Raw genomic sequence first — 22345 nt, 5'->3', positions numbered from 1 at the left:
AAACTGAAATAAATTCACTCCTGACAACAATGGACGATGCGGGTTAATTGTTGGATATTTAGCAGGCAGGCAGGTTACATGTGAATGTTTTCCTTTAAAATTGTGTTGTTATTACAGAAGATTTAAGAACGTAGTTGGTGTGTTTTAGAATATCATTCCACGCAGAGTTTGGTGAAGGTTCAGCGTGCTTATAGGCGAAGGTTTCAAAATCAGGCTCCTTCACACACGTCAATTTTGAAGTGGTACCGGGATTTTGTGGATCGTGGCTGCATATGTCATCAAAGGAAAGGCCATTCAGGGAGACCATCTGTCAATGCGGGAATTGTGGAACAAGTGCGGGAGGCATTTGTTCGTACTCCTAAGAAGTCTGTACGTAGAGCTAGTCAGCAGTTGAACATCCCTAAATCCACCGTATCTAAGATCCTGCGTACGCGACTGAAGTTTCACCCCTACAAACTGCAATTAGTGCACAAGTTGAAACCTGATGACCCTGTAAAACGGTTAGATTTCTCTGAACATTTTATGTTACTAATGGAGGATAACGTAAATCTGTCAGGAAAAATAATTTTCAATGATGAGGCAACATTTCACGTTGGTGGAAAAGTGAACAGACATAATGTAAGGATTTGGGGGAATGAGAATCCACATGCAATTTTGGAAGTTGAAAGAGGCTCCCCTAAAGTGAATGTCTTTTGTGCCGTATCGAAACGTCAAGTCTATGGCCCATTTTTCTTTCGAGAGGCCACTGTGAAAGGTCCAGCTTATCATTGGACGTGACGGAAATGATGATAATGTATTTTACTATTGGCCGCCGAGGTCACCTGACTTAACGGTCTGTGATTTTTTTATGGGATTACATAAAAGATTGTGTCTATGTACCCCCAATGCCTCAAAACCTGCAAGAACTGCAAATCCGCATCACTTCTGCAATCCAGTCCATCAGTCCATCCCTGTGGATATGTTTGAGCGTGTGTGGCATGAATGGGAATATCGCATTGATGTCTGCAGGGCCACTCGTGGGGGCCACATTCAATGTCTATGAGTTGTAAAATAAAATATTTGAGTTCTTCTTTCAAATGTCACCAATTTCATTTAAATCCAAAGGGACGTAATACCACTTTAAAGTATGACAGTATATTTATGGACACGCTGTATTATTACATCAGAGGAATATAATTTTTCTCTCAATTTCAGAACATATTGGGCAGTTTACAAAACAAAATCAGGTTGAATTTTTAAAGTATTTTTGTACACAAATCGATAGAAAATTTGTTTGTGTGTTTTATGCACAGATAGGCTAATCGCAACAATACGAACGGGGAATTTAACACAGATTATTTGATTACAAGGGTACAAAAAGTTATCATCAACATTGCTGATGCTACGATTTACAAATGTGCAATAAGTTAGGGACTGGAAATTAAATACGGTCCAATTTAAAGGAACGAAACATGCCCTTCGTGGTCTATTGATAATGAGTCGAAACTAGTGGGTTCTGAGTATCAATCCGGAGTAAGGCAGGAGTATTATTAAATAATACTACATTTTAGTTTCTGCTCTCGTACCATTTCAATAATACCGTGCGTCCAATTCCTTGCGAGGCCGAGAGATCGGGAGAAGTGTGGCGGGCGGCGCTAGCAGAGATGCCGACATATTCGACCAGTAACGTCCCGCATATTTTTATGGACATATCTTTAGCATGCATATATTTATATTAAAATTGCAAATCTAGTACTAACCTGTGTTATAAGAGTCTTTCAAAGTGATGTCCACCTACATTCACACATTCCTGGCATCGTTTGATGAAATTTTAATTCACACGCAAAAGTTCTTCTTCAGTAATTTTTCCAAGTTCTGCCCTTATATTGTCTTTTAGTTCGTCGATACTATGAGGGTTTTAATTTTAGTAGCTTAGTGGCTGTATGTGCTGATGATTTTGACACACCCACCTCCTGTGAAACACGGCGTAGAGGTTTGTTTGGAGAGCGTTCTAACGCTGCCCCAATTTCGTCGAGTTTTTCTTCGGTTAGAATCCGTCGTATTTCCTTAGGGTTCTAAAATTTAACGATCCAGTTTCTCGTAATGTAAGGACAAGACGTCTAACCTAGAGGTGAAAAGCCTGTGCAAATTGCAAAAACACGTCTCGACACGAGTCTTTTTTCACGTAAGTGTCATACATAAAAAATCTTTGTTCTAACGTGAACTTTGCAGCTGGCATTTAAATCTCCTCACTTACACACAACACACACACACACTGCAATTACACAAAGAAGTAGCACGACAAGTAACCAAAAACCACACTCTTTCACACAGTACGAAGTTAACACGCTCTTAGTTTAAGGTCTGTTCCTCACTCCATTCGCAGCTCTGTCCAGGGCACCTGTAGTCACAAAGGAAAGAAGCTCTTAGCATTAAGATTGCAAACAATGCTCACGAAAACCATTGACTTTTAACGGTTTAATCTGCAACGTAATCTTGATACAGTGTTGCACATTCGAAACCTCCAAACGATTCCGAGCGAAGCAAAACGCTTTCGAGGGTAAATTAAGCGGGTAAACTTACTGGTCGAAAATGTCGGCATCTCTGCTAGCGCTTCCCGCCACACTTCTCCCGATCTCTCGGCCTCACAAGGAATTGGACGCACTGTTTATCATCACTTCATTTAAGTAGGGTGAAGAGTAATGTAAAAATAGACAAAATACGTACATGTAAGCCACAATTTATTCTTTTCCAAAAAAAATCTTCCCGTTTTTAATATCCTTATCGATGGTCAAAATTTCATGTTCGAATTTGGAAGAAAAGTATTGGAATGCGATCTACACATTTGATTGATTCATTTGGTTTATTTCACCTCGCTTCTCTGCCACTTTTTGGTAATTGTAAAGATGATGATGAGTGATGATATGGTGAAATCGAAGAATGGACACTCACAAAGAATACCCATGATCAGGCCGGGATTCTGACCCAGGACGCCTGGCATCGTACCACGCTGTGATAACCACTCTGCCACGGAGGTCGACATGAAAGCAACGAATACTTTTCACGATAACTTAATGATCAAATATGCATAGTCTGCAGCATCTTATACGTTATACGATTTAACCTTTGCTCGTTGTTGATAATTTTTTAGATAAATTTAGAAGAAAGTTCTAAAAGTTTTAAGTGGAATTCGAATTTTTGAACATTCGGATAATAAAGATTCGGATCCAGGATTCTATAAACCGTATTCTTAATATAACACCCATCCTTAATTTGTACTAAAAGCCACTTTATACTGGGCCTTAAAATTGTACTTGAGAACTGAATCACCAAGCTCTACACGGAATTAAACCTGGACCACAAAATTATAAGACAATAATCGTACTGCATTGATTTCGTTTACATTTTACTAACGTTTGAGACATAGCATGGCTCCATGTTTTCAAAGGAAAGTTTTTTTAGAATGTACGAAGCTACGAAGGTAAGTATTTCAGGTTCGAATTCTGGGTTAAGGAATAGATCTTTCGTTATTTTGTACTTGCTCCTTGATCAGGTTCATAAATTCACATTTATACTAATTGCCTCGATTAACCAATCTCATCGATTAGAAAAGCGAAAGAAAATATCAATCGCTCAATGACGCCACGGATCCCGGGTTCGAATCCCAGTCCGGGTACGGGTGTTCTTTGTGTGTGTGTCCCTTCATCATTTTTATGATATCATTACTCGTCCTCATCTTCGCGATTAGCATAAAGTGGCAGAAAAGACGAAGTGAAATAAACCATCAATCAATCATAAAATATCAAAAATGCAAAAGGTAAGATTCGTTTAAGTTCTATTTATACTGAGATAGGCTAATCGGGACTGAACCTTCATTAATGTGATTTCGCAGGAGATCGAATCTAGGACCTCTTGATTATATTTACAAGATGGCAGTGTAAGCAAGTACACTATTGGCGAGGTCCCAGTAAAAATACAACTAAGAATATCACCGTAATACATAATGTTTACTACCCGACATAACATCATAGTATTAATCTTAACCCTTCAGTCAGCACATAGTTGATACGACTTTTGCGAGCAGAAAACCCTTTCACCCAAAATGCTCGTAAATTGAATATTGACATAGCGGCTAGACATTTTTAGCCCAGAAGGCACGTTAGGTAGAAAAGAGAGAAAACAGGTACGTGGCCTTTAATTAAACACGTAAATTCTGATGTAATGTGATTAGCGCTCAGAGAGCATGGAACTGGAAAGTTAATGACCTCGGACAGCCATTAGCTTATATAGACAAGGAAAAATCAAAGCCGCGATATTAAACATTCAGGAAGAAAAATACGCCACAAAACAAAGCAACTGCTGGTGTAATGAAAGATCTGAAAAGCATGTAACTATGTTCAAATTAATACATAAAGCAGGGAAAAGGACAAAGAACCATGAAAAGAAATCTAATGTTTCTGAGAAATAAATATATGTAGACCTACACGTGGTATTCCTAAAATATTTCCGATTGAAACTTGTTCGTTGAATGGGGAGATATAAAGAGTTTTCCAATTAAACAAAATGTAGAGGAACGAAAACTTTTGAAATTTATTTTCCAACACTTATACAGTTTAAGCGTCATGGTCTACCTAATAAAAACCAGTTCAAATTTGTCATTACAGTAGCAACGGTAACATGTACCTACCACTGAAGGCATATACTGGCAAAGCATCTTATTTTTTGGAACAATGCTGCAGTTAGAAAAGTTAAATGCATGCCAATATTAAACACTTTTTAGTATTTAAGAACAAATGAAATTCTGAAACGCTTGATAAATGTTACTCTCGCATGAAACAGGCATCCAAAGAGATCACTGAATGTAGTAACTTTTGTGACTGATTTCACATTGTGTAAAAAAGAAAGAAATGTAATAGTATGCTGTTTTGTTGCTTAGCAAATAGTTGTTGAAAATAAACGAATATACATAAGAAGAACGTTTTGTGTGTACTTCGCATCACATTAAATCGAACATAAGTTAATGTATTTATTTAGTGCAAATAATAAGTATACCACTAGAGACCGGTGTTGTGATTTTGAACTATATACATTGCTGATATATGTATAATTTGCTGTAAAGTGAAGCAATGATTAACTGAACATAATGTAAAATTCCCAAGCCTCCACCCTACGACATTAGCACCTTGAAGCATAGCTGATGCCGTTAGTAGGCCTCGAATAACGTGAAAGCAACTTAATTACTGTTACAGTAACGGCAACTCTAAGTTACTTTCAAAGCAAGACTTTCCGTTACTCTGCTTGCTTACTTAAAATTCCATGTTCGATTCCCAGTAGAAATTAGACACATCGTGCAACAGATGGTGCTTATGTCGTCGTACAGTAGACACGAAGTTATGAGGACAATGAACCTTACTTACTGATCTCCCCAGGCTCAACCACCACCTCCAATCTCCTGCACTGGTAGTAGCATTCAGGCGGAGGCTCAAGGATCCACTTCTTTCGACCTCGCAATTGCGCTTGCCAAGACGGGTGTTCAACGTTGTCCACCTGGAAGTAGTTTGTTAACATTAATAACAAGAAAACATGTATCAATTAATATATATGTTAATTGTTAATTAAAATAAGCATCTTAAAAGAGCCACTTTTGTCCAGTCGGTAGGGCGTCTGATTGCCACGCAGGAATCCAGGGTTCGATTCCCGGCGTGAGTGGAAATTTATCCAGTAATGTCTCTGCATGAAGCGGCTCTGGGGTTCATCCAGCCTCTAATAAATGGGTACCTGGGGCAACTCTGGGGATAAAGGCGAAAAGAGCGTGTTACTGATCACATCACCTCCACAAGTGACCAAGATTGTGGATGTGTTGGACATCTCCTTCATATGCCTTCACGACATGTTGCAGTGTGCAGGGGGCTTGATTGATTGATTGAATCAGGTTATGTTACATGGCTTTTCTCCAATTTTGGCTATCGCGATGGTGAAGATGAGTGATGATTGATTTGGTTTATTTCACTTCGCATTTCTGCCACTTTTGACTAATTGCGAAGATGAGGATGAGTGATAATGTGATGAAATTGATGAAGAGACACTCAAAAATAACACCCATGCCCGTAACAGGATTTGAACCCGGGACCCCTGGGGTCGTAGCGCGTAGGCTGGATAGAAACTTAGCTACATTCAGTTACAGAATAATTATAAAAGTTACTTATAAATCTAATGGATACAACAGGAGTAAGCAAAACGATGCAAAACAAAACCCAATTGACAAGTAGACCCAGTAGACGCAGAAGAGATCATAAAAAATATGCAAGTTTAATTTTCCAGTACGAAGAATGAAATATACAGTATTTGTAATAAATCAACTTAAAAGAGCGCCATGCACGCAAAACTTGTACAAGGTACATTCTTTTGGGGACCAAAGGAACACTTTGGTATCCTTACAGCGAAAAAGCGCGTCACGAATTGTTTCCTGAGTTTCAGTTTCCATTCGATGTTACCAACATGTCAAAAAGAATGCGGGTACTACATGAAAACCTAATTAGTTGCGCTAATACTAATAGAAGTACCTAATTGATTTTTTTAAAAAGCTGAAATAATTTGTGCAAAAATGCACCAATTGAGGCATTGTAAGAACATGATTATGTCCATCTATTTGTATCTCATTCCTTTTAGCTTAATATAATAATTATTTACTGTTATAATTTACATCTTACATTCTTTGTTCTGGACAATAATATAATGACATTTGTAGAACGTAACGGTAAGTTAAAACGAGTGACAGAAACTGTAGCCAATGACCTACAAGCAGGAGTTAAAAATTTGTGTAATCATCATTTAGTACATATTTGTCAACAGCTTAGTGTTACAACACAATCAAGGTTAAAAGACATCGCTGAAAGAAATATCTCTTAGATATACTATAAGCTTATGCGAAGTTATGTTTCCTGGAATATAATGTGATGTTTATACTTTCGTGCTTATGTACTCGAGGGGTGGCAGAGTATACAATGTAGTGTGCCGCAACTCCAATGCTTCGAGGCTCAATCCTGAATAAGTCATGAATGCATGTTTGTCCAATCACTTATTGTGGTAATTGCCGTAGTGATATAGGAAAGCCAGATAAAATAACGAAAATATTCTTAGATTCATCTATTTTGGGTCCAAATACTTATAGGAAAACGTATATTATTGTGATTCACTGATTTCTGTGAACCAGGATATCACACTCAAACTAAACTGAGATTACAACAACAACAACAAAAAGAAACCTTTAATTTTTCACATTTAGATTTTGAGCAAATCAAAATAATACTTATTTAAAAAAAAACATATCTAGCTTGGTAAGTAAGGAGGGACCATACATATCTGCCATCGTGTGTGTGCAACGAGTATTCCTTCGTCCATTTTTAAATTTTTAATCAGAGCCACAGATCTACTTGAGTTCAGGAAACGTGTATCGCCCGTTTCACTCGGGTCTCTGCGTAAGCATTAGAATGATAAAATGGAAATGGCGAGAAAAAATCATGCAGAGAAATCCACGAGCAATGAACCACAAATCAAAAACCGGCACCCTGCTGTCACCAGCAGCGAAATACGAGGATTAACTTGGATAAATTTCATTGCTCTTCCTCATCACGCGTAATCCCATGACATCGCGGCGGCGAGTGAATCGGTTCATCCCAGGAAGCTTTTCCTCTCAATGATTCAGTTGAAACAACATCGCGAGATTCTTCTCTGTTTGTACGCAGAATTATCAAGCCCCTATTAATACGATTTTGTTGTGGAATTATATTTACAGTCATGTGAACAAAATAAATCAATTTTATAACTCGTGCGCAAACCGTACAAAGAATCCATGGTTTTTGTTTCTGGTACATGTCAATAATATGCAGAACCGTTGTTTTGGAATTCTTTATTCCAGAATTACTCGCGCGTGTATGTTGAACTTTAGCATTGCGAAATACTAAGTTATCTTTCTACATTTATACCGTTGTTACTCGTACATTGAATAATCTCAAAGTGTCGTCAAAATGAAAGCAAATGAACAATGAGTAATACCGCTCCAGATTAGGTTAATGTTGAAGAAAACTATTTTATTGATTAAATATGCAAGAAGTTACACTAGAAAACGATGGTAAAGCATCGGGACTGGAGTTCTCTAATGTTGGGTTTCGACACTAATCTGATTTGGTCGCTCCCCATTTCCTTAAACTTTCGGTCAGGGTGGCGCAAGCGGGGTGCGAAGGTGTGCTTCCGCACCCTCTTCAGCAGCCCTCTTTCATAACCTATTTTCAGCCGAAATTACTTAATTATTAACAGAAAATAAGTTTCAAAACCAAAAAAATACTTTCCGACAAACAAGCATTTGATTCAACAGGCGATAAACATAAGTGCTCTTTAGTAATTGTGCACATTTACTTGTATAGTTACCAAAGATTTTGTTCAAAATTACCAAATTTAGTAAGCACTACAATTTTTTTCGTTTACAGTTACCAAAAACATTGACGAAACGTGTTTTGTTAATTCAACCGAAGACACTTTAAGTTTATGAAAACCATATCGTCATACTGAGCGTAAGGTACTGAAGAAAGATCACTATTAATGTATACTACAGGACACACATTGATGCTAACCTGACAGGGAAGCTGCATTTACTTCCCTGTACATGTTGTTGTGGTCAAAGTAAGCAAGAAAAATGAATGAAGGTACTAGTAATTTTCAGTTTCATTGACATATTATCATAGAAGCGTACTAAAAGTTCATAGGTATTGGATGTAGCGGGCAAAGTATACATGCATGTTTCACTTTTACTTTATTTTCAACATTTCATTCCGCGCACCCTCAGCACCCGTAGATGATTAATCCTAGCGCCGACGATGATATTTTGCATTTATATAATCATGCAAGAGCCTTTGGTTCCACAATAGCTGCAACCAAGCTGATCTTGAGTGAAAGTCTAACGGTAACATTAACAACATAGAAGAATGGTCCGCAAACTTTCTTCGATCATGGCAACTTCACCTACGGTACTGCGATTCAGATATAATAATAATTTGAATCCAATAAGCCTAATTCATGAAATGTATTTAATAAGTGAATGCAACTTTAAAGAAAAGCTTTTGGTATTGATTTTTTTTCACGTGAGTAACGTCTATTTGCAAGTGTATACTAGCATGTAAAAAAAATCGTAATTATTAACGGAATTGCACCGTAATCTTACAGAAATATCACGGTTTTAGTTACAGTTCATGCACTGTAAGTGATACTATCATTTCACCGTAATTAATTCTTGTGATAGCAACAGTGAGTATTTTGTTACTTCGCACAAATTTTCCCTGTAACAATATTAACAACAGTTTAATGGCTTAAAACTTACCTTTTCAAAGTGTTAATTTCCACAATGTACTGCATTTGTAAAGGTCGCATGCGTATTGCGACCAAAATCACTTTGGCAATATAAATTTAAGCCATTGAAATACATTACTTTTATTATTACTATTACTAGGCTCTGTATAATACAGCAGTTTGCAAAAAAAAATATATAATACTTATTCATAAAAATAGAGATTGATGAACACTGTCGTTCATTACTGTACAATGCACAGGTGGTGGATAAAAAATATGAACATCGTGATACGACAGAAAAATCTTTATTCGTAGGTGGTTAACCCACGCTTGACCTGGATTGCAGCCCGTATCGGACGTGGTGGATAAATGCAGGCCATGCCCAATGTTCAAGGCAATACACATCTATTTCTTGTGCAAATCCGTCTGTAGTTCACAAATGTTCAATTATGTTAAGATCAGGCGACTGAGGAGGCCAGAGGAGATGTTCCACTTCATCTTCGTGCTCATAGAACCATACTTTGATGAGACAATGTAAATGGGGGCATTGTCGTCTTTGAACACAGGTCGTTTAACAGGGAACACAGTCTGGATCATAAGATGGAGATATTCGCCCGTGTGCTGTGATATTCCTCTGCTGTAATCCTCCCATGGTGATCCAAGTCCACACTAATATATCGCACCCCACACCATCACAGAACCCCGTCCATGCTTAACAGTAGAAAGGAGGCGGTCAACATGAAAGGCTTCTGCAGGCACCTGCTCATTTTTATTATCACGTCCCGTCGATTCCTTTCCAAAGTTCCTGCCATGTCACTCCGGTGTGAAAGATTGCATTTATATCTTACAATTCGTGACATGCAGCCCGCCTCCGTGTCGGAGTGGTCAGCGTAACATGCTACGAAGTTGAAGGTCTCAGATTCGAATCCTGGTTAAGGCACTTATGTATCATTGCGCTGATCACGTCATTAATTTCACCAGTTCATCATTCATCCTCATGGTCGCGATTAACTTAAGAGGTAGAAAAGCCGTGTAAAATAACCAACATTGAAAGTAAAGTTTCTCTGATGCCAGGTGATATGTCCCTTGTCACTTCGGTGTGAACTCTGCCTTATATATTTTTCTATGTACCCTAATCAGTGCTATTTTTTCTGGTAAGAAAGACTTCGGTACCCTTCAAGTTGGTTTGTTCTTGTGTTCATCATAAGAACCACTCAAAATATTGTGATGTGTTCATAAATGATCATCTGCAAAAAGGTGCCGGTACGGCGAACCGTTGCGTACCGCAAATAATAAAAGAAGTACTGAGCCTAACCATTTTTGGTTATTCTTCGCCACCTGCCGATTGGTGAATCCAGAACCATTTCCGTTACTCAGTTGTTAGTTCATAGTTGCACTTTTTATAGAGCTTCTTAAACGTCGAAAGTATGACAATTAATCATCTGGGAGAGATATGAAAAGCCATCGACAATTCGCATACTAGGTGTTGTTTCAACCTGCTATTTTAAAAACATCAAGGGTTCCATTCTCTCTCTGTCCATATGCGCAGTTTACAGTTTCACCATATCCACTGGAATACGAGGAGAGAGTTGCCAATTTTGCCCGTCTGCTTTACAAACAAAGACTTTTCGAGTAGAGTTGATTTTGTTCATTAACGAAAAGTTGATGGACATAACCGATATTATGCTCGGCGATGGTTACACACAACAGCGCCCTGGAGACCTAAACAAAGCTCTGGGCCTCTGTTCTATCCGCAGGCTCTTCAACAAAACAACATTAGGCTATAATTTAAATCCCTGTTCGGCAAGACAGAAGAGGATATAAAATATAAAACTAAATCGATGCGCAAATGGGAAAACCGAGAGAGATGATTTTTTAAAAAAATGTAAAGGATAGAACAAACATCAAGTTTCTACTCTTTCTGTTGTTTTCCTTGGATGCATCAGGCGGTTCCGCATATTACCAGCTGTATTTGTTCACATCCACAAGAGGATTGGATCCGCTTATCTTTCTTACTCCGTGGGCGATGTAGCACTGTATGTGTGTTTCACAATAGCATTTTTAAAGTTGTTTGATATTGGACGAGGCGACAATTCATTTCGCAAGTTTTATAATATCAATAAGAGTAATATATTTATTTCAGTTATAAGCACGATACGACAACCAGTACATCACTGTGTCAAAATAGGAGTCACAAAGTTACAAAATGGAATAAATAATTGAAGACCCCGGTGCAAGAACCAGACAGGTCCAAATTATAAAAGTTTCCAGGAGACACGAAAAACTGAATAAAATAATAAAATGTCGAAGAAGTAAGGGGTACTCACGTGCAATAGCTAGAAGCAACAGTAACATACATATTGAAGTGTGCGGTCTCGATAGCAACTGCTGCACGCCGCCGAGTAGCCGAACACTGAACTATATCCGCTGCAAGAACCAGACTGCTCCAGGAGCTGTCTGCAATGATGTGCCGGCAGAAATACGCCAGACAACTCCTTTTCCATTCCTACTACACAACAAATCTGTGGAGCTGTCTGATTCTTGCACCAGCAGATAGAGCATTTTTTTCATGATAGATTACAACAAAAAAACAAGTTTGACCAAAAAGTGGCACTGTCTGGTTCTTGCACCAGGGTCTTCAATTATAAAATAATACAATGGATTAAGTTCATATTGTAGCTTTCCACAAGAGCTATTAAACCTCTGGCCTTTTTGAGAGATATTAGAATTGAGATATTCCTTGCATTTCATCTGGGAATCTTATAAGATACGTATATTATTCAAAAAGTATTCACATTCTACTTGGAAAGCTTTCTGGAAAAAATTGTTCCTTTTCATTTTTTTCTTTCTTCTAAGGTAGTCATATTTAACTGTGTTGCCATTCACAATAATGTTGTTCACAATAATTCTTTTTAAACTTCGTACATAGTAACCTGATAAAAAGTTTCTGAACTGATTCAACTTTTAGAAGGTAATTCTTGGATGTCAGAAACCATAATTCCTTAGAATTTTAATAATAATAATAATAATAATAATAATAATAATAAAACGATTATAAATATACTACTGTGAAATCACAATTCTTGGAATGAATATTTTTACTTTACGCTTATTTATTTATTTATTATTATTATTATTATTTTTGCTAAAGTGTAAATGAAGGGCGTCTTTACGTGCAGCGAGTTCGTATTAATTCCGAGTTTCGTTACGAGACTAAGTTTCCTAGTGGAACGCAGACAGCTGTAGAAATCCCATTTGTTCCGTGGTGGTTGCAAAATTTAGACGAGAGCTTGGGGAATTGCATGCGTATGGTGCGCTCGCATCTGGATTTCACATTGTGGCAGTTAGATAATGGCCGCGGGATGTGAAGCTAAGCCAGGTGTGGAATATACCTGGGAGCGATTGACCGAATTCCAACCGAAATTGCATTACAATTTTCCCCCTTCGTGTGCAGTTCTGTCAGATAAAACTGAGCAACAGCGCTTGGTTTTACCGGCGCTGACGTTCGAAGCGTTAACGAATGAGATCGTTTCATTTCCCAGCATGTCGTGATATGAATTCTTTGGGGAAGGATGGGGAGGGGCGTCGAATTTTACGATATGACCTTCCTTCTCTTTTTCACTCTCGGATCTCTTTGAAGTTGAGATTTTTAGAATTATACTAAAATCACTTTGGCGGAAATCTTCAAGCAACTTTTAGATCGAAACCCTATGAGTTAGTCTTCCTGTAGCATAAAGGAAAAACACCCTAGTTGAAAACTACGAAACAAACCATTAAGGAAACTCGTACAGTAGCCTATTTATGTACAGTCACCGGCAATGAAAATGGGACACCTAGACCCTGAAATACTCGCCGTTATGTGTGTTGCCTAACTCTACGGCAGTGACAGAACTTGCCATTGAACAATTACTATTAAAATCTACTCATCGCTGTAGAGTTAGGTAACACACATAACGCTTTGCAGGGAAGCGAAATGTTTCAGGATCCAGGTGTTCAGTTTTTATTGTCGGTGATTGTACATTCTGTACCTTGTAACTAGATTTAGAAATTAATGTAACATGTAGCAAACGTGGCGAAATTACACCTATGCCTAAAGCACAGACACATACGTAATGCTTCCCAAGAAAAGAAGTATGTTAAGTCAGGAAAGGCGTTACTTTTCAAATTATGGGTGTGGGAAAATCAGAAAAGGAAGAGCAATAAAGTAATGCAGCAAGAAATGCCTACACGAACTTTTATATGCCGTTCTCCGCAGTGGAGTGGCTAGCACAGCGTGCCACGACGCCAGGGGTGCAGGGTTCCAAGCCCTGTCTGGACATGGGTGTTCTTCGTCAGTGTCCATCATCATTCCATGATATCGCTTCTTTGTGAGTATCCATTCATCAAGGCCATGGTATAATCACTCATCATCTTCCTCGCGATTAGGCAAAAGTGGCAGGAAAGCGAAGTAAAATGAAAGAAAGCAATCAAATATTCTGCGGAAACATTTTTATTAAAAAAATTAACTACTTTTATTCCTGCCCTTTTCGTTGTCATGACTAGTTTCTCATCCTATGTTTTCGTTTGTCTTTTGGTGGTAGCTTGTTTTTCCTTTTTGTATGCTTCTTTCCCCTCTATCGCCTTATTTGTTCTCTGCGCACAAACATTCCCCACGTTTGTAACACGAAACTGAAGTTCTACTGGACACTTGTAGACCTACTTTTTTCCGCAGTGCTGGCCATGGCTCCTGACCCCATATTTTCGGGACACTCTGCATGCAACAATGTAAGAACTACTTAAAATAGCGTGGTATGTTCATAAATAATCATGAATTCATGTAGTTACACACACACACACACACACACACACGCACACACACACACACACACACACACACACACACAATTCTTTAATTAAAATAAAACGTTTTTTGTTTTTGCTCTCACCCATAAAAAGGTGGGTACGGCGTACCGTTGCGTACCGCCAGAATAAAAGCACTGTACGGTGGCGTAGTGGTTACGTCGTCGCGTTGTAATCAAAGGATCGCGGGTTCCGTACCCGGCGGAGGCACATAGTGGTTCGAATCTCACTTTAAACTGTAGATCCAATACTGATTAGCCTTACTGTGCATAAAGTGGGCTTAGAACACAAACTCAATCAATAAATCAATATACAGGGTGTTGCAAAATACCTGTTACAACGCTTGGGAGGTGATTCTACAAGTAAAAACAAGGAAAAAATGTCATGTGAAAAAATGTCGAAATCGGCACCGTTTTCGAGTGACAGGCGTGCGAAAATCGCCTCACACCATGTGTAAAGTACAATAACTCAAGAAGGAAGAAATATATCAATGTCGGAATAAAATAATACAAACAAAATCGTACCTGGTGAATACAATGGTGCATCAATTGAGGCCCAGTGTAAATTGCGCAATGGGACTCTCAAAGAAAGTGGGGAATCCCCTGATGGAAAATACAAGAAATGTACTACTATCTTCTACATAATGTTGAGATCGGAATGTAGCCAGTAAAAAATGGCGACGTATGTCCACATGTCCCACTACTGCTGGGACACCGTCCCACACCCGGGAAATAGGAAAATAACTGCAAATCTCCTGTTGTACACGGTTCACATTGCGGTTCGAAGAAAAGAAACCAATTTGTCGCATGTCTCACTACTGCTGGGACACCATCCCAAATGGAAAAAAATACTGGAAAATCATAAAAAAAAGTTTTCAATCCCTTAATGTTGACACACTACTTTGCAGTACGAAAAACAAAAGTTAAACAATGGCCACATGTCGTTAGGCTGTACATATACTACAAGAGAGCTCCCCAAAGAAAGTGGGTAATCCTCGAAGGAATGAAGACGGAGAATGGCGAGAAAACGCACACAATGGCATGTAACATTTCCAGGCACAGCACATCTGGAAGGGATTCCACTGAGAAGCGCACAACCTCCGCACATGCAGATCGACGGTATGAAGTACAGCGATATCCAGCATCTTCACTCGTACCTTTCACTAAAGGACACTATGTGGTGCTGATAGGGGCTCACACAAACACCGGTATACTCAGAGACGTTGTTGAAAATGTCCGCCATTGACTTCAAGACAAAGATGGCATCGGCGAAGCACTGATTGTCTGGTACGTGCAAATACCTCTGGCATGTCACCAATTGTCCCAGCAGCGGCACTAACACGAGCAACGAGATCCTCAGCACTTTCCACAGGGGTTTCATACACGAGCCTTTTCATTTCTCCCCACACAAAGAAATCCAGTGGTGTGAGGTCGGGGGAACGAGGTGGCCACGGTAAAGGTCCACCCCTGCCAATCCAACGATCGCCGAAAATATCGTTGAGTAAGGCTCTGGCTCCCCGGTCGAAATGTGCGAGGGCGCTGTCGTGTTGAAACCAGATACGTTGTCTACCTGCCAGTGGCACGTTTTCCAAAAGTTCAGGTAATACGTCATGTAGAAACACCCGATAATTCCCACCACACAAAGTAGATGGCAAAATGTACGGGCCTATCAAGTGGTCACCTACTACGCCACACCACACATTCACTGCGAACCTATGTTGATGATGGCGCACAATGATTGCATGCGGATTGTCCATATCCCAGACGTGGCTGTTGTGGCTATTGAACATGCCGTCCCTGGTGAACATTGCCTCATCGGTCCACAAAACTATTGTTGGGAACTCTGGAATGGAAAGAGTTTGTTGCACGTACCATTGGCAGAAATCCATGCGTAGGGGAAAGTCCGTGGGCAGTATGTGGTGCACCTTATGCAATTTGTATGGGTGCAATCCCTCCTCTCGAAGAACGCGGAACACATTGCTATGGTGGGTTTGTTGAGTACGAGCAATGACACGTGTGCTGGTGTCAGGACGGTCTCGTATCGCGTCCAACACGTCCTCTTCAAATTGCACAGTGCGCACAGTGCGGGGTCTTCCACAATCCCACCTACGGGGTAGTAGAGATCCAGTTTCACGCAGTCGAGCATCAAGTCTTTGAAAGAGTGCATGTGCTGGTAATCGCCTATTGGGAAAACGTTCGTGATACAAACGACGTGCTTCACGGCTATTTCGGTTTGCCTCTCCATAAACGAGATGCATATCAGCAAGCTCGTGGGTAGAGTACTCCACCATTGTCTTGTTCGAGAACTGCCCAGAAACAGGGGCACTTTCCCTCCGAGTGACGGATCACAACTACCGTGATTAGCACCCACGTAATGTCACACAGGTGTCCACGCAGTTGTTGCAAACCGAGAAAGAACACGGGAATACGTACTCTACGTACAGTATTCCTTAGCGCAATTCAACCATACACACACGCCAGACTAAACTCCACGCTGCGAGACGCAGAACAAGACAGGAAAAACAACGGTCGACTACAGTCTCTACGTAGTATCCACCAACACTAATACGTAACAGGTGACCTACACTCACAGCGCCTCTAGTGGAGCTTTCTGTACCAATTAGCTGAAATCAATCTGAGCGTAATTTGACGGCATAGCGTCATTTTCGAGTGAATTTCCTATTTCCCGAGTGTGGGACGGTGTCCCAGCAGTAGTGGGACATGTGGACATACGTCGTCATTTTTTACTGCCTACATTCCGATCTCAACATTATGTAGAAAATAGTAGTAAATTTCCTATATTTTCCATCGGGATTCCCCACTTTCTTTGAGAGTCCCATTGCGCAATTTACACTGGGCCTCAATTGCTGCAACATTGTATTCGTCAGGCACGATTTTGTTTGTATTCTTTTATTCCGACATTGATATCTTTCTTCCTTCTTGAGTTATTGTACTTTACGCATGGTGTGAGGCGATTTTCGCACGCCTGTCACTCGCAAACGGTGCCGATTTCGACATTTTTTCACATGACATTTTTTCCTCGTTTTTACTTGTCGAACCACCTCCCAAGCGTTGTAACAGGTATTTTGCAACACCCGTATACGAGCATGGAGGTTGAACTTTGTTCTTCCCACCGACACCATCTTCATTGACAATTGATATCCTGCGTATCCTTTCCTAGCATGTCGACAAGCAACATGTACACAAGAGCTTATAAAAGTTTCATTTTTCAATAACAGTATACCGTAGTATAATATATAGAGTACTCGTGTATAATGCTGCAGTGTTTTAGCCATATCATCCCTTCTCTCGTACTAATTAGCAGAGTGGTAAGATCGATGGAAGTTTAGTAGAACTTGTACACAATCAGTTGGACTCGTACCCTTTCCCAATAGAGCCATCTCTCCTCTGCTCCACGTGGTGGTTCTGTTTCCAGCTGCTGCTTCCTCAATTAATGGCGGAGTTTCGCATCGCGTCGCGTCGCTGCACTGCACCGAATTGCAAATATTCTCGGGAAGGGTTTCTGCAGCTGTTACACGCAGTGAGTGCGAATGCTCTCAATCGATTACATGTGAACAATATTTTTACTTGCCTCGCACACTGCAAATCCAATGGCACAAGATCTCTTCATTCAGCTTACTAGAACACATATCCAATATTAGATTTTTTTTAAAAAAAAATGTTATTTAGTGTCGCTTTTCTGCCACTTTTGGCTAATCGCGACAATACGGATGATGAAATTGATTAAGGGACACTGACAAAGAACATCCATGCCCAGGCCGGGATTCGAACCCGGAACCCTGGCGTCGTAGCACGTTGTGATAACCACACCGTCACGGAGGAAGACCAATAATGCTGTAATTCTAAATCTGAATATTAAGTGATCAAGTTAAGGGAGTTCGGAAAAAAATTGTCACAATTTTTTTATGTACACCAACTAAACACACTTTTGTTCTACAACGAACCAGAATAAATTGAACGTTTCTAAATATGATCTAAAATCCTCTTGCAGTTACTGAAGGAAAAATAAGTTTGCAATTGTTTATTTACGTTAATATAGGATAATGTGGACTACAACTACGATTTAAAGTGGTATGTGAACCATTGAAATCTTCTCCCGCCGTGATTCGAACCCAAAACTATGGATTACAAGATTGATTTGGTTTATTTTACTTCGCTTTTCTGCCACTTTAGGCTAATCGCGAAGATGAGGATGAGTGATGACGCGATAAAATTGATGAAGGGACACCAACAAAGAACACCTGCGCCCAGTTCGGGATTCGAACCAGGAACCCCTGGCGTCGTAGCTCGCTATGCTAACCACTCCGCCACGGAGGTCGGCTATGGATTACAAGAGTCTAATGTTATTCAGGAGACCGAAGCACTAGAAGAAGGAAATGTGAACTAGTAGAATAACGTGCAATCTAGTAGTTTGGACGTTCAGGTTGTGTCAGGGTTCGATATCGGATTTTCTGACTTCATTCAGTATCTTTAAGAACCAAAAAAGTACTTGAATATTTTGTAGCTGATTTTTTAAAAAATCGTTTCGCTGACCACCCGTCAGCATGCGAAAACTTTTGTCTGTATCTTTCTGTATATATCTTTGTAGAATGGTAATGTTAGAGTTGACTATGGGCTACCACATATACGCTTGAAAGCATACTTATTTGACAAATTCCATGTAGATTGTTCAAGAAAACAGTGACAACCTGTTTGTGTGAATTTCATTTTAAAAAATCAAATGATGTAATTCAACGTATATGATTCTAATGGTTTTTGCTAATAATTTTCCAGTCTAATGATTTTAATTATGCATGCAAAAAATTATTACTGTGATAAAATTAAGAGTTGATAGAGTAAATGGTGTAAATAGGTTTTCGTTTTTGGATAAGTATCGTATGGGGATAATCCAATCTTTGAACATTTATTTGTTCGACGTTTAACTGATTTGAAGTTCATTTTATTTTCGAAGACAATTAAATGAATCCTACGGGTTCGTGCGCCTGATGTTATTATCATCCAACCAGAATAACAAACCGGCTAACGAAAACCTCTGCTCTCATTGGCATAAACATACCTTTTATGAGTGGCTCATAACTGTATTTTGTATATTTATATACAACTGATGGCCCTCGTAAAAGAAACCAGCTTGATAATGGTGAAAGCGAAATACGATGGATTGCAGTGTCCCTGATTTCGTACGCAAGAAATGACTCAATTGTACAGCAGCGACGGACGTTTTCACGATGCGTTGTCACACATCGTTCTCACTAGAATAAAGAGCAAGGAAGCCCGTCGTCACACTATGCGTTTCTACTGTTGCGGCTAAACCGGTACGGTTTGGCGGGATGGTAACATCGCACGATTTTAAAATTAGAGCTATCACGTATGCGTGTGGTGTTCCCGCAAAATCCGAAGCTGGCGCACCATGCTTCGGCAAGCCGGAAACATAGGAAAATATCAAACATTTAAATGGAAGTCACACTGCCTGCTTGTACCGGAGCCGTTTTCTACATTGTGACTTGCTTTCAACTAGTTTGGTTTCGTGTTTCGTTTCCCAGAACAAACATATCTCGGAACTAAGATTTAAACATGTTCGATGTGGATAGCTTTATTAAGTACATTAACGAGAGGTCATAACTTGGGAAAACGGTCTTTACTTTCATTTTCAATCACTACCTGCCTCGTGGTCAAGCACGTAACTATTATTCCCTTTGACTATCTATCGTTTTATACATTTATATTTATTTAATATAAAATTGATTTTTTAAAGTTTAAGCCCACTTTAGGTACAGATAGGCTCATCGGGACTGGAAAAAGTGTAAAAGTGGGATCCGAACAACTATATGCGTCCACAGAATATCGACCTAGGAACTCCTTGATTACAAAGTGACGACGTTACCACTACGCAATTCCGAAATTCCCACATTGATTTTGATGTGCAAAAGCGAATAAGTAAATATTCATAGAAACGTGACATCAAGGCACAAGTGATTGGCTCTTTCCTCTTTGTAGTCTTGGATAGTATTCTTATAGGAGGCTGAGTTGGATCCAGAGATGCTTGAGATATATAATCGTCAATTCTCTATTGTATACATAGACTACGCTTGTCGCAACGAGTTCTCCAATCTCCCATTGATTTCTTTAGTAGAGCTATGAAGACCCTTCGCATCTATTATGTTGCAGGTTTTCGTTTTCCTTACCTACAATTTCCCTTTACGTTATATTCCTTGGAAGATCACTACGCCTTATTACATGTTCTAAGAATTTTATTTTCGTCTTTCCTATCAATTTTCTCTTTTCATTTACTTCCTTTAATACCTCCTGGTCTTTCGATTTTCTTTCCACACAGTTTGTTCGGCCATTCTTCTCCACAGCAGCTTCTAAACGGAAGCTGCTCCTCTTTCCAAAGGTCCGCTTCCTCATCCAAACAGCAAAGGATTCCGAATCCTTTCCTAACCACGGGGAAAAATCTCCTTTGTATGAATAAAAATCTAAATTAGACCGACTGTCCAGAACATCGAAGGCATTGTAAAAATGCTAGTAATCAATTAGTGATTTTGAACACCTATAAAAAGATTATTATTTAGCTGAAGATATGTTCGTACGTAATTTGGAGTTAGGCTATCGGACTAGTTTTTGTACTTTGAACGACGCTTTTATAGTAAGAACTATATATCAGTGCCTTTTCCCTGGCGGTACGCCGTATCGGCACCTTTTTATAAGTGACAATAAGTAATAACGTTTCATTTTAACAAAAAAAATATGTGTGTGTGTGTGTGTGCACGTGCATGTAACTACATGAATGCACAATCATTTATGAACGTACCACATTTTTCTTACTTCTTACATGGTACATCATGTTTACATGTTGTCATAATAAAAAAGTATTTTCTAAAAATGGAACGAAGCAAGAAGGATACAGAATTAGAGAAAGGAAGAGAATTAAAGAGGCCACACACAGAAAGAGAGAGAGAGAGAGAGAGAGAGAGAAAGGGAAAAAGAAAGCAAACAAGCGATACAGATAAAGATAATTAAAGAAAAATTACACGCAGACAGACACACAGAGAGAAACAGAGGAGTGATAGAGAGAGCGAGAAAAATAGGGAAATGAGAGAGAGAGAGAGAGAGAGAGAATTAGAAAAGCCAGAGAGAAGATGTGAAGAAAGCGTGAGAGAAAGAGGGAGAGAAATAGCACATCGATATAGAGAAAGAATAAAGATATGGGAGGGAACACATAGGAAAAGAAATGATCAAGAAAAGGGCAGTAAACACGAATGAGTAGGTACTAAAACTGAGAAAAGGTCGAAAGCTAGAAGGAGATGTAGACAATTTTTCCTATTCCAAGTTGAAGAGTACCGGAACCTTTCTTCCCAGAAAAAAAATGTATTTGCATACATTACGAAGATAATGCTTTATTGGGTAGGAAACACGTGTTTTTCAAGTGAGCAATCATTAACATGCAATTTATAATGTTCTATAAGGATTTTATTGCGTCTTACCATTATTTTTCTTTCTACAATATGCAGTATAAAAGTTAGCTTCGTAGCTGCTACTCTTCGTACAACAAGCCAATTTTACAAATATTTTCATATTCATGGAGCAGCTTGATTAAGGCATACGTGCTTGTAGTTGCTCCTTCGTCTATTTTGTTATCATCATTCATACATTCCAATTGGAACTGTAAAACTAATGGTATCAAGATTTCAAACACTTAAAGCAATTAAAAACAGAAAAAAACAATATAATTCCTCTCCCTGCAATATTATTCGCACAGCGTTAGCTAATAGAATTTATTATGTTTTATTTTACAGGCGAGAGGGCGGTGGAGTTTCTAAAACAAAAGCCGAAAAGGTCGAAAAGAACTCGTAACATCGAACGGCTTATTCTTTATCTTGAGAAACAAAAGAGTAAGAACATAAAAATACATAAAGACGTTTTCGTTTCTCTAAATTATTAAGCCACCCCTTCCTATTTCTCTCCTGTATAATATCCATCGAAATACCATTAGATGGAAGGCAGAATTGTTAGGATGTCCTGAATGTTTGGGGTGTTAGCAGAACGCTTTAGGGTAACAATTTCCTTGATATACGCACGTGGAAAGGCTTGCATGCGCAAAATCTTAATGGAATTTATTGTGAAGTCTGGCTTAATCTATTGTTTCATGCCGCGAACGAGTAGTGAAT

At 39.1% G+C, this 22345-nt stretch overlaps 1 protein-coding gene across 1 annotated transcript in view; it reads right to left on the bottom strand.

Moving 5' to 3' along the window:
- Positions 1 to 22345, bottom strand: part of LOC145981178 (uncharacterized) — a 327477-nt gene that overhangs the window by 47899 nt on the left and 257233 nt on the right. Inside the window, exon 5 of the mRNA XM_083114302.1 lies at positions 5397 to 5526. Within this exon, the coding sequence (XP_082970428.1) occupies positions 5397 to 5526 (130 nt within the window). The remainder of the gene's footprint in view (positions 1 to 5396; positions 5527 to 22345) is intronic.

The sequence above is a fragment of the Lepisma saccharinum genome, chromosome 2 (assembly GCF_977018435.1).
Source record: "Lepisma saccharinum chromosome 2, izLepSacc3.1, whole genome shotgun sequence".
NCBI classification, from domain to species: Eukaryota; Metazoa; Arthropoda; class Insecta; order Zygentoma; family Lepismatidae; genus Lepisma; species Lepisma saccharinum.
The sequence above is the reverse complement of the archived record's forward strand: the minus strand, read 5'-3'. Positions and strand labels throughout refer to the sequence as shown.